Source organism: Diplotaxodon limnothrissa, linkage group LG7, assembly GCF_057381915.1.
Source record: "Diplotaxodon limnothrissa isolate DT_005_m linkage group LG7, D_limnothrissa_male_GT1.1, whole genome shotgun sequence".
NCBI classification, from domain to species: domain Eukaryota; kingdom Metazoa; phylum Chordata; class Actinopteri; order Cichliformes; family Cichlidae; genus Diplotaxodon; species Diplotaxodon limnothrissa.
In genome coordinates, this window is record NC_140602.1 from 12,878,003 (window position 1) to 12,891,300 (window position 13,298).

At 41.3% G+C, this 13,298-nt stretch overlaps 1 protein-coding gene across 2 annotated transcripts in view; it reads left to right on the top strand.

The window, feature by feature from the left end:
* Positions 1 to 13,298, top strand: part of scaper (S-phase cyclin A-associated protein in the ER) — a 59,155-nt gene that overhangs the window by 9,482 nt on the left and 36,375 nt on the right. For both annotated transcript variants that reach the window (XM_085359223.1, XM_085359224.1), the window contains exons 5-19: positions 2,459 to 2,559; positions 3,655 to 3,768; positions 4,278 to 4,393; positions 4,492 to 4,778; positions 5,278 to 5,622; positions 6,838 to 7,005; positions 7,154 to 7,220; positions 7,306 to 7,423; positions 7,764 to 7,875; positions 8,299 to 8,439; positions 8,523 to 8,678; positions 8,769 to 8,911; positions 9,458 to 9,539; positions 9,634 to 9,786; positions 10,964 to 11,071. In XM_085359223.1, the coding sequence (XP_085215349.1) occupies positions 2,459 to 2,559; positions 3,655 to 3,768; positions 4,278 to 4,393; positions 4,492 to 4,778; positions 5,278 to 5,622; positions 6,838 to 7,005; positions 7,154 to 7,220; positions 7,306 to 7,423; positions 7,764 to 7,875; positions 8,299 to 8,439; positions 8,523 to 8,678; positions 8,769 to 8,911; positions 9,458 to 9,539; positions 9,634 to 9,786; positions 10,964 to 11,071 (2,211 nt within the window). The remainder of the gene's footprint in view (positions 1 to 2,458; positions 2,560 to 3,654; positions 3,769 to 4,277; positions 4,394 to 4,491; positions 4,779 to 5,277; positions 5,623 to 6,837; positions 7,006 to 7,153; positions 7,221 to 7,305; positions 7,424 to 7,763; positions 7,876 to 8,298; positions 8,440 to 8,522; positions 8,679 to 8,768; positions 8,912 to 9,457; positions 9,540 to 9,633; positions 9,787 to 10,963; positions 11,072 to 13,298) is intronic.

Consider the following 13,298-nt stretch of genomic DNA (forward strand, 5'->3'; position numbering starts at 1 on the left):
AAAGGGGGGGGGGGGGGGGAAAGAGTTCTGCATAGGAATGCTGATCCTAGTTTTGGGATCACTGGGTTTATGTCCTGACCAGTACAAATGTCTTTAGCAAGTTTGAAATGTCGTATGATTTGTGAACACTAGAGGGGGACATTGAAAGCATGACAAACATCTCACATTCATCTCGAGTCTGCTTAATGTCAGAGGGGCTCTCTAAAGGCTTGCTGGTGAGACAATTATCACAGGGCTCTCTCTTCACATTGGCATGAATAATATTGATGACTGACTGTAAACAATACGTATGCATGTTAATAACAGGGTTTGGCGGTTTCCGCTCTTTGACATAAACCACCAACATTTCTGATTCTCTGCTTTGCGGAAGTGTATTTTGGTAGCACTGATATGTCGCTCCAGAGCGTATGGGCGTGATAGTACCGGTCATTGATTCTTCTGCCGTGGTGCATTATGCTGATCATTGTCCTGGTAACGGTCTGCGGTCAGTACCACAGCCCTCTGGTGTGGTCGGCTCGCTGTCATTGCCACAGCGCAGCTCCCTGTGGCGTGATCAGCACGCTGTCATGTGTCCTGTGTCAGACAACAAGTTGCTAGTTGTGTTTTTTCCTTTCTCATACCACTATATCTCTCGACACGCTAATGCTGTCTAATGGCCATGAAGCTGGGCGCTGTTCATAATCCCCCATCCCACCCAGCTTGGGCTTAATGGACACTGATAAATGATGGAGTCATCTGGAGGGGAAGCAGAGTGCTCTGATAGCCCCCAGCCACAATCCCCTGGTGTAGCTGTGGGCAATCAGCATGTGTACTCTCTCACACAAACGGCTCACCATTTTTTCCACCTAAAAACTTATGAACATCAACACAATCATTATCAGGAAGTAATTCTCTGCCGCAGCTCTGTTACTGTAATACTTTATGCAATTTTGAGGGGAATGTAGCCCTGACCTAATGTTTTTCCATTTACAGGGTAATTGTCCATATAGCAGAATGATTCCTGTATGTTTAAGCATAATCCCCACAACCTCAGTTCTAATTACTTCACACAAACTGCTTATTTTACCCACCTAGTACAGGCAAGAAACATACTCTGTATTCTTCTTGCTTTGAGATCAGTTAAGACTTGTATTTTCTAATTTGTGTACATGGACAGAAACGGGCTATTCTGGACTTCTGGCGTTCAAATAAATTAAAAAAAAAAAAACACAAGACAATGTGAACTATAAAATATTTCCTTCCCAGAAGTCAATAAGTCTGACCTTGACTGAACATGACATGGCTGATCATTTTTGTTTGGACCACAAGCTTTTACTGGCCCTCTTGCTTTATGACAATGCCTCGTGAAGGTTAAATCCATTTCTCATGAATTATTATTTGGTGGTTATTTTTGGCTAAGCGTGTCTGTTCTCTGTCCTCTGCTTTATGGTGCTTTCACTCAATGTTGGTTTAGCTGTCAAATGCACAGCAAACCTTCATTACCAAATGAAGCGAGCCGCAGCAGTAGACACTGGCTGTTAACCAGCCCTAATCAGCAAACCTGCTCAATGCATCTTTCACTGGACTGACTTGTCTATTAACTAAAAGCACTGTGAAGGTTTACTCTCAATTACCACTCCCTTCATGCTCCCCATCAATCAGTTGTGTCTGTTTCATTAGAGCTCTGGGGAGAAAAAAACCCCTCCACAGCCTACCACTTCTGAGTAACCAACACCGGCTGAGTACAAGTGCAGATAATGGGCATTTGTTAAAAGGAATTTGCCTTCATTGTTCTTGAAGCTTTCAGTCAAGTGTTTTTCTTAACATTCATTGAAACTTTGCGGATCAGCTCCTGCTTTCTAGCAAAACTTTGCAAGTTCTCTTTTGTCAGTTTTTAATTCGTTAAGTACAATTTTTTATTTATTTATTTTTTTTTTTTAGGAAAAAAAATCTGTGACGAAGATAATAAAAAGGCTGTTTTTCACTTCTTTTTTTCAGTTTATCCTTTTGATAATAAAGTGTCACAAAAGGGTTAAACATGCCAAACCTTATTTCCCGTGGTCCATGGTACCACACTGAAATATCTTATTTTAGTCAATAATATATGTTCAATATACTCAAATGTACCTAAACGCTGGAACAAGTGAATTAAAAATTTCTGACTACAAACTCAGATCAAAATCAGCTAATGATTATTTTTAAATAACCTTTTGGAAACGTATGACTATGAATTCTGCTTTGTGGTTTGCACAATTTACAGCAGACACTGCAATGGATTTTTCTTGGTGTTTGCAGGGATATGTAAGAATATTTTAAAATGCTTTTAGTGTTGAGCAAATATTGAGTGCACATCCATCAGTTATTTATTTTAAACTTGAGGGGTTTTTGTGTGCTATATTTTTTATTATTTTTTTTATTATTCATATTTTGTGTTTTCTAAATTGTGGTTTCTCTGTACTGTTATACCTGCTGTCTTCAGGAGGTGTTGATGATGCTGGACAACTATGTACGGGACTTCAAAGCTCTCATAGACTGGATCAACCTTCAGGAGAAGTTGGAGAAAACAGATGCTCAGAACAGGTCATTTTAAGATGCTCTTCACTTTTTCAGTGGACCTCATTCACAAGCATTGCTCACGAACAATCTGACTGTAAACTAGGCATACATTTTGTGCACAAATCTGTGTGCAAACACATTTAGTACATTATTTTATGAGGACATTTAGATTTGCCTCAAATCATGCTTACAATTGATGGAAGCCAGACTGTATCAAAAAAAATGTAAAGACACATATTTGAACTGTGATGTAGTGATGGTGTCTTATTAGTTACTATTTACAGTTTTCCAAAGCAAGCTAAGCCAAAAAATGTTCATAAACAATAATAAGGAATTAAACTGCATGTTTAGAACATAGTATATTAACTGACAATGTGTAAGCTAGCCCCCCCCCCTCCTCCATTAAACATATGCAACCTTTTCAATACTAGTTTTTACCAACACAAAGACCAGACAAAATAAAGGGCACAAAACGTTCCAGATATTTAATGCACAATATGTCACTCCCAAGGAAATCCACTTAGGGAAACTTGTTTTCTTATATAGAGAAACAGACGCATGGTAGCATGCAGATTGAGATGTGAAACCAAATCAGGTCCGATTTTGATTTACTAACATACCCACAGTTTTGTTCTGTCAGAACAAAATTGGTTTGTGTGCTTTTTTTTTTTCCCTAAATCCGACAGTACTCTTGAACGGTACTATTTTCTGGTCAGAGTAAGGGGCATTTCCAAACTCGTATGAGGCCCATTGTTTTTGTTTTTCTTTCATTCTCATTCTCTTCCCACTTTGAATTGCTCCCTGAGGTGGAACCAAAAATGCGGGTGTCCGGTCCCTGGCTTTGAGTCACAAACAGAATGAATCAATAGCCTTGGCTTTAATTCAAAGAGATCCAGCAGTTTATTGGCTTCTCTTTAACACAGTGACCATTGCAGCTGTAAATTTGAAACGGGCTGTTAATCAATAGAACAACCTGGAACTTTTACATGCTTCATTTATTGCATACATTGCTACAAGTGAATCAACCATCTGACTGATTTCGCAAATGTGTGAGTCAAGTGTTTGTGTTTGGCAACTAGAAAAAGTTTAGTGATGTACGGCACTTTCACTTTTGTTCAGGCCAACTTCTTTAGCCTGGGAGGTGCGTAAGATGTCTCCGGGACGTCATGTGATGCCAAGCCCCACAGACAGAATGGTACCTACGCCAGGTGCACGTCGCGCCCTCAACTTTGGGTAAGCTTTTACCTGTTATTGTTTCCAGTCTAGCATTGTATCATAAGGCATCCTGTGATTCACCAGTCAATATTTGTTATGATGCATTATGGTTGTTTTTGTAGAGGTTAGGAAGTGCAGACTATCTAGCAAGACAGCCAATGAAGCATTTGTTTAATGCAATTTGTTGAGTGTCTCACTCTTGGGCAGCAGAATCAGTGGAAGGTGTAGATGAAAGTGTCAGTTAAAGTCTGCTGAAGCATCGGTTCAATATGTGCACCGCTCTGTAATCTGATGCTGCAGGAAATGGATATTGATCATGACGGAGGCCTGTTGTCCAATACGTCCATTGCTATCTCACAGTGGAATGTACTCAGATGCTTTGGCTAGACGCTTTCTTAAGATTGCTGAAGCTTTACAGACAGGCAACACAGTAGGAGCTGCTCAGACATTGAAGGAGGGGATTGTACCTGTTGAGTTTAATGGCCATTTGTTTGTTCTGATGCATGCTCTGTATGTGTCTTCATCAGTGGTCCTCCTGCAACCAGGCACTCTCACACAGGCCCCAGCTGGGCAGACCGAGTAAAGTGCACTCAGTCCGTCCTTGGCTCCTGTCAACCCACAACATCCCAGGCAGAAAAACCTGGTAAGAAACCCCTCATAAAATCGCACTTCACTCTGTGCTTAAAAGAGAGTGCAGTTTAATCTTCTCCTTGATTTACGGAGCGCCTTGTGTGTTCACAGGTAAAAAGGACGCAGAAGGCTGGGAAACGGTACAGCGAGGACGCACTGCCAAACCTCGCTCTGCCGCCATGGTTGCCAAGGTCAGTCCTGTCTTGGCTTGCGTCACCCCAAAACAGGACAACAATAAGGGTAACCAGTCGCGTGCGCCACCACAAGCAAGTGAGCAACTCCGTCCCGAGTGTCCCCGCCACAAGGACGTGAGTCAGACAGACACCAAGCAGCAAATCCCTTCGGAGCCTGAGCCACAAGAGGAGGTTGAAGGTCCAGAGAATGGACAAATAATGGAGGTACTAATGTTTAGTACCTTGTGACGTCTTTCTGCCCGAACAGTCCCTGGATATCAATTATTCATGATAAGCGTGTATTGTAACACTAGACCATTTTATCAGCCGTATTTGTTTTTGTTTGGGCTTGATGGTATTCATAGACAGACTGTCGAGACGGGGATATCAACTTTGAAACGATTGATTGCGCGCTGACATTTCAGAGGCATAAAGCCCATCTTCACTGTCATGAAATAAATACGCAGACAATGCATCAAGACACACTTGGTAAGGGTGTGTTATAGCTATCTAAATTGTATTTGCATTCTTTGTTTATTTTAATCATAAGTGGATATTTAGGGCATGTCGGTTCCAGCTTCCTTGCATGATTTGTTTTTCAGCTGTGTGTCCAATAGTGACTGTTTTGGTTTTATTTTTGTATTGCTTTCATGAATTGCTTTATATATGCATGTCTTTAATTGAGTTTGCGTGTGTTTGTGTGTGTGTGTGACTGTCGGTGCAGCCCCCAGCAGAGAGTCCACAAGGCTCGGGGCAGTGTGTCGACGCACCCTGTGAAGACGTGCCTCCCACCATAGCAGCCCTTACCCCATTCCAACCCCCAGAGCACACCCCATCCATAACCTCACCCACAGACATTACCTTATCAGTCCCAGTTTCTGTCGTGACCCTCGCCACATCACTAGATCTACCCCAGACGGATGGCCTCAGTACACAGTTGGCCTTTGGGGACAGTGGGGCTGAGGGGGGCACGTCACAGGGCATGGCCACATCTGCTGCAGGACAGGCTGAGACTCCCATGGCAGCGGTGAAACTGGAGAGTGTGCTGGACCCCACAGAGCTTTCTACTGTGAGTGCTGAGAGATGGAGGAGCAGAGGGAGGGGAGGGCTGGGAGGGCAGGGATCCCCAAGGATCTTTCACCGCCTAAACAAAGTCAATCTTAAGAGACCTCCAGACCAAATGTGCAGGCAAGAGTATATAGCTCTGTGTAGTGTTGTTGTAGTACCATTCACTGTTAAGAATAGTTGTGTGTAGATGTAGATTGTATTCAACCTACTCCAACCAAGTTTTACTGAACACAAAATGCTCCACAAACGGAATTATTTATTTATTTATTTTCGTATAAAGTTTTTAATTACTGTTGTCTTCTGCTTCAGGCTTTGTCTTTTCTTTAAGGCCTCATTTGGAGAATGCAAACACACAGTTCCATTTAATTAAAGGATGAATTTGCATTTAAATATGATTTATATTATGTAGAACCTTCCCTTAGTCTGAATATTAACTAGTCTGATCTTTTGCAGAATACTGGTATACCTACACTGAAAACTACTCGTGTATACTGCTGCAAATGCAGATCCTTTTGAGAAGCCTCTTCCTTGTTAGTTTACGCTTGATTTAGAGTAATTCCGGCCCTGAAATAATCCCTTATTTTCACAATAATACCTCAAGTCCTCATACATAAAACCCTTAAATAAATTGCTAGTTTCATAGAGCAAAACCATGCCTCCTTCTACCATCTCTTCATCCTCACTGTTAATGTGCCATGCATGTATTTTGGATGCTTCCTCACTTGTGAGAATTGTGGTGATTGTGTTGTACAAACTGTGATTGGGTTGGTATGTTATCCCCCCTTATATTTGGTTCCAGTGACAAATCAAATCACCTTTACAGAAGCTAAAATATATACAGATGTTCTCATGAACGCTTTTCTTCAATTACAAACAGTGGCCCTGTTTTGTTTAGTATTTAATAGCTCATTGACCAGCAGTTTCTCTCTTGGTTCAGGAATAGTTCAGGAAAGTAGGGTTTCAGTGGTGCTGGAGAGATATTGGATAATATAGCTTTCATCTAATCTAACTACTTACATTTCTTCAGTGCTATTTTTGATTAAAGAGGAATCAATTCTGCAACTTTTATTTTTCAAATCAACACAAAAAATTAGTATTTGAACCAAATGTTCAGTGTAAACCAATATTGAATAGTGTACTTGGTGTACAGTGGGATAGTTTTAACATTTATGGAATGTGAAATATGTGTGAGGTGGAATCTGTGCTCTCTGTTCAGCCCCAGTCTATGGCAGAGGTCCTAGCCAAGAAAGAGGAGCTGGCAGACCGGCTGGAGAAGGCTAACGAAGAGGCAATCGCTAGTGCCATTGCTGAGGAGGAGCAGTTGACGAGAGAGATTCAGGCTGAGAACAATGACCTGGAGACTGACAATGAAAGTGACTTCTCTGTAAGATCCGTCATGTTTTTTTATTATGCTTTTGAATGTTTGGTACTTTTAATTTGACAGTCATTAAAATGGTATTTAAGATGTTTTTTTGTTATTATGAATCTACTATTTAAAAAAACAAAAAACAACCCTCAATTATTTACCACAGGCCAGCATCGGTAATGGAAGCTGTGGAGCTAATATAGATTGGAATGACATGCTGGCGGATTACGATGGTATGAAAGGCAACATCTGAGATTTAAACACTTTTTGTAAAGGTAAACACTGCACTCAAGTCTATTTTTGTTGTCCTTCCTGTAGCTCGGGAACCATGGCGGCAGACTACATCATGGGGCGACATGGTAGAGGAAGAGCCCGCTCGGCCTCCTGGACACGGCATCCACATGCATGAGAAATTGTCCTCACCGTCACGTAAAAGGTACCACATCATATATTGCATTTTCTTTTTTTCCCGGCTAGTTGGCTTATTTCGTAACTCAAACTAACGAGATCAGCACAGTTCTTTTTCTTTTTGCCTTCCTGAACAGCACCAAGGTTTACTCCTTAGCAGCCCTCTCCCCTCCCCTACTTTGACAAGGATTGATCCCTGCATCCGGAAAATCAAAGGCTCACTTACTGTGTCTGACCTCTTTCTTTTTAGCTTACCACCCAGAATGTCTAAACAGGCCCTAGGTGTCTGTTAGGGTCTGCGTCTGCCTTCCACATTGTTGATAAGGAGAGGGAAAGAGATGAATGATGCATTTCCATATTTTTGACAGGACCATTGCAGAGTCAAAGAAGAAACATGAGGAGAAACAGCTGAAGGCGCAGCAGCTGAGGGACAAACTCAGAGAAGAAAAGACGCTCAAGCTGCAGAAGCTGTTGGAGAGGGTGAGTAAGTCTGCATGAACTTGACGGAAAGCACCGCGAAGAAGTTCCATGCAAGCTAAACTTAGCCTGGCTCGCAGCGAGAGATTCTGTCAGCACACTGCCCGATAGAATCACCAAATATTGTAACCCATTCCAGTCACATCTAGGCCAGCTGGCCACAGGCAGTCGTAATGGAGACTCCCAGCCAAAATCAACAGTCTTTCATGAAGTTTGTTTTTGTACTCTCAGCCATGGCAAGAGGAGTTAGTCCCAGAATAATTCAGGTTAACCACATAAATCCATGAAGTGGTGTTTAGTCTCATTAATCCCCACGTGAACACACTGACAGAGGTTAGAAACCGAGCGGTCAGGAATCTATTGTCTGTTTGGTCTTAAAGAATACACTGTGGATTTTTCTTGCTGCTTGCTTTTCACTTTCTGCAGGAAAAAGATGTGAGGAAATGGAAAGAGGAGTTGTTGGAGCAGCGGCGGAGGATGATGGAGGAAAAACTGTTGCACGCCGAGTTTAAGAGGGAGCTGCAACTGCAGGCTATTGTGAAGAAAGCTCAAGAAGAGGAGGCCAAGGTATTAAGAGCGAATCTCTTGCAGTCATACATTTTATATATATATATATTTTCATATTGTCATTCAAGGATGTGTTTTTGCAGGTGAATGAAATTGCTTTCATCAACACCCTGGAAGCCCAAAATAAAAGGCACGATGCCCTTGCCAAGTTAAGTGAATATGAACAACGACTTAATGAACTGCAAGAAGAGAGACAAAGGAGGCAGGAGGAGAAGCAGGCCAGAGATGAGGCTGTGCAGGTGATTAAGAAAAACCTTTTTTGCCTTCATTTATGTTCTCTAATAGGATTTTTAAATTACCAATCCCCCATCTATTCCGCTCCTGTGTAGGAGCGTAAGCGGGTCCTGGAAGCAGAGCGACAGGCCAGAGTGGAGGAGCTGCTGATGAAGAGGAAGGAGCAGGAGGCTCGTATTGAACAGCAGAGGCAGGAAAAGGAGAAAGCCCGAGAGGATGCAGCACGGGAAAGAGCGAGGTTTGTACTTCCAAATCACTTCAGCATGAGTGGAAAACTTACTTTTTGTCCCCCTTTGAGGGGGCGGTTTAAGATTGAGAGATTAAGATTTAAATGGGAAGATATCTGATTTTTATTCTTTAGTCACCAATCAATAGCCCAGGACAAGACTTTCATACAGTGTCAGTTGTCTGTGACTTTGTAAACTGTCCTGATATAGTTGTGCAGTTTTTCCTGCTCACAATGAAACATTGGAGGAGGTGCTAAATTATTCCAGTAAGCAGAATACAGCTTACCACAACTTTAAGTGGCCCAGCAAAGTATCTAGCTATTTTTTATGAATGATGTAGTTAAGTGTTTTATTGTAGATGTTTTCTCTGTTATTATGGATTACTGAGGGGTGGATTGATGAGCTGAAATAGCCGTTCTATTCAAATGAAATCTACAAGTCGTAGTGTCAAAAAAAGAAACGCACCCTCTGATTAAACAGGCTACATCACTTTGATTCTTGCTGTCTTTTTAAGACTTTTAGATGCACTTATTTGTCATTTTATGTCCCATCTGCAGAGACCGAGAGGAGCGTCTGGCTGCTCTCAGCGCTGCTCAACAAGAAGCCATGGAGGAGCTGCAGAAGAAAATTCAGATGAAGGTACATTTATACAGCGCCACCTTGCTTCTTTAACAAACATTAGACAAGAGTCCATGTTTCTCGTATGACCTGGGTTTTTTGGTTTCTTCCATAGCATGATGAGAGCAGCCGCAGGCATATGGAGCAAATTGAACAGAGGAAAGAAAAGGCTGCTGAGCTCAGCAGTGGTCGACATGCTAACACAGACTACGCACCTAAACTGACACCATATGAGCGCAAGAAACAGTGTTCACTGTGTGGAGTTGTGGTATGTAAAGTTTCCAATCAGTCTCTGGATCAGTTAGAGTACTTCACTAATATTTAATGCAGTATCCGAACTATTAACTAACTCTACAACTAACTTTACCAATTAACTTAAATATTTTTATTTTAATCTCCTGAACTAATATATTTATGCGTCTTTGCTATATATAAACATGAGGAAAGCAAAAAAAAAAAAAAGAAGACCACATTTGACAGGCTGTATGTACACAGAATTACTAACCTGAAGGTGATTCAGAGGAGTTTTGAAAGAGGCCACATTTAAATGAGGATTTAACAGCACCGATTAAACACAGTCACCTAAACAGATTTATGACTGGCCATGATTATGCCTCCCCCCCCTCCTTTCTTTCTTTGGAGCATCAGGCAACGAGCAGACACATTTATCTCTGATTAACTGGCTGCCACCAAAACAAGGGTGGGACACCTTGAGTTTTCAAACCAGCATCAGAAAAAGGGGTGGGGAGGAATCTTGTTAAAATGTTAGATGACCTTGGCCAGCATCTGACACTAGGGATCATAGATGGGTCAGCAGCAAGCACTTTATTTAATTATATTAAACACAAACCATTCCAAATGGGCCTGTTTCCAGAAATGGCAGGAAAACATTGCCTGTTGTACACCTGTCTCTTCTAGTTCCTGTTTCTCAAACATCCGCTACAGCTAGTCAGCAATCTGCGATGAGTCAACTGTTGTCATCAGCTTGCTTTTCTTTTTTTTTTCCTTGTATGTACATGGTTGCCCTAAGTTCTGTTTATATAATAAAAACCAGAACAATTAAGTGAGATACAAAAGTATATCACTGCAGCATAATGTATGGCAATTGCTCTAACCATTGTCAGCCCCAAGATCTTCATCCATTGGTATTGGCTTATTTTAGTGAATGAACCTAGGGGTTATGCCAAGACCCAAAATATGATAAGATGAGTATTCTGAACAGTCAGTCGTGCAAATCTGCTATAGCAGAGTATATGGAGCTTGACCTAAACATAATAAATCCCTTTCTAAACTAAGCTTTAGAGGAGGCAGTTCTTGTCCCAGTGTATGTGTCTCTGTGGTATATTGTTTCACCACGGCAACATGGGGCCCTGTTGACCTTCTCCTGCCTCTTTCTCCATTGTGTCCACAGCACTGACCTCTGACCACTCTGTTTGTATTTGTAGATAACCTCAGAGGTGCACCTGTTCAGCCACACCAAGGGCAAGAGGCACCAACAGGCCGTGCGAGACAGCAGCAGCATCCAGGGACGGGAGCTCTCCGATGAGGAAGTGGTGCGTATCACTGTCACCCAGCTGGGAACAAACATCCTCTCACTCTGCCAAAGAGTATTGCCCTGTTGCTGCCTGTTTCATGTAAAATAAAAAAATAAAAATAGACAAAGAGCACAGTCTTTTATGACACGGTCATTATTGATGTTTATACGTCCTCTTATATACTGCCACAGGCCTGTAGCTGGCTTTGTGAGATTACAAATGAGCCTTGAAATGTACTCAGTTAAGGTTCAGCGCTTCAGTGGAGGACTGACATCACCCTCTTGTCTCCAGGCTTTTTTATTTTTTGTGTGTCATGGAGCACTTTTCCATGGGAAGGCAGCTCATTAATGCAAGGTAACCTCTCAGGCTGCAATATGAGATTGGCTTTTCAGCAGGGCTCATTGTGAAGGTGACAACTGTTGGTGCTGTACGCAGAACCTTTGGCTTCAGCAGCTCCTTCATTCAAAGCTTTTTTTTCAGTGATGAGTAATTGATAACTTTCCTTTTTTTAATCATTTCCTTTCCAAATGCAGTTTCTTTTTGTTTCCTTTTTGACAGCATCATAACCTTGGGTTTGGGGAGAAAAACAGTTTATATATGAACACTTATGCCTTGTATTTGCTTGATTCACTACATTTTTAGCAGTAATCCTAATACAACCTTAACTTGTCATTTTTCAGCACTAATCATTCAGAATTTAGGTCGTTGCTGAGGTCATCCTCATAATATCCTGCATCTTAATCTTGATGTCATGCTTGGACAATTTGTATTAGATGTGTTATTACAGGACTGAGGCTTTAGCCATTCCTGTACCTCTAATATATAACATTTAGATGTCCAGAATTATCTTTTCTTATTTAAAGTGAAGAGACTTTGTTTGGATAGATTCATCTGCCCCACATATTATTTATATCAAAGCTCAGTTTCACAATTTCATTCACGCCGCTGCCAACTATTTTTCACTGTGGCTCCATAACTCTTCCTGCAGCGAAGGATTTTTAATTAAAATGAAGATGGTTTGTCCAACTGTGCTGTGAGGTCTGTGAGGTCACTCCATAGTTTTTCAGCAGAAGCCGATGTGCCCTCATATTTTTTCATTCTCTCCCATTCTGAGAGACTTGTGAATTAAATTGAAAATTCACTTGTATTCAACAGGGTGGATCGATATACGGGTAGAGGACTTGAGATTGCTTTCCTTTTTTTTTTTTTTCTGCTTTGATATAATGAAATAACATCCAAAACCCATATAACGCAAGGAATTTATATCTAGGGTAATTAATAAATAGGTTTCTCAGAGGAAAGGCTGTTCTTGTCTTTAGCGACTGGCAAGCACGATGAGTAGAGTGATCGCCACGCTGCATCGGGTATCAGAACTGACTTAGGCGAGGCACTGAGTAGTCCTCAAGGACTTGTTGAAGCTGTACTGATAGATACAAATAGAGACGCCTGTTGAAATGTCCAGAAATTTTCTCCCACCACACACGGTTTTGAGATGTGCGGTCGATTCGGTATAGCAACAAAGCTGCTGTTTAAAAGAGCAGTCTCTCCACCAGAATTTATTTGTGTAGTTCAAGCGATTTAAGATTATTTACCTGATAATGAAGGAATAGTTGATTTGCTTTTTTGTTTGCTTTCTGTATGACTTCTGTCCTTCTTTTATGACTGTGTGATTTGCTCAACTAGCAGCCGAGTCTTATCTCTTTATCAAAGAGACTGCATGAAAAGGCTGTTTGTGTATGCCAAATGGAAGTCTACCACGCTGGCCTTTGTATGGTAGAAAAGATGGACTGGATGAGCATATCTTGTAGAATTTGTATTTCTGTAGGCTGTCTTTTTGATCTGTTAAAGGGCAGTTTGTGTCAAGAGGAAGATGAGATGTTTATAGTACTATCTAGTTTCTCTCACCAGAGGCAACGTGTAGCTGCAATGCCCTTTGACCAGTGTTTGTGTAGTTTTGTTGCAGAGGTTCCTTTGGTAGGTAAATATATGTTGTTAAATCTTCTCATCCTAAATTCACAAAGTACATAACAACCTTCAAAAAAGACAAAACAAAGAAAAACAGAATTTATATCCCAATGGATACGTTTTATGTAACTAGTCTTTCCCAACAGATGTGTTTTATCTGTTGGTGAAGCAATTCCATTAAGTGAGCAGCCAGTTCACAGGATGGCCTCTCTGAGAGATTACTGAGCTGCTGTCTTCTAAGCGAGGGATAGCTACGGTCACGAGATATTAGTGACCTGTG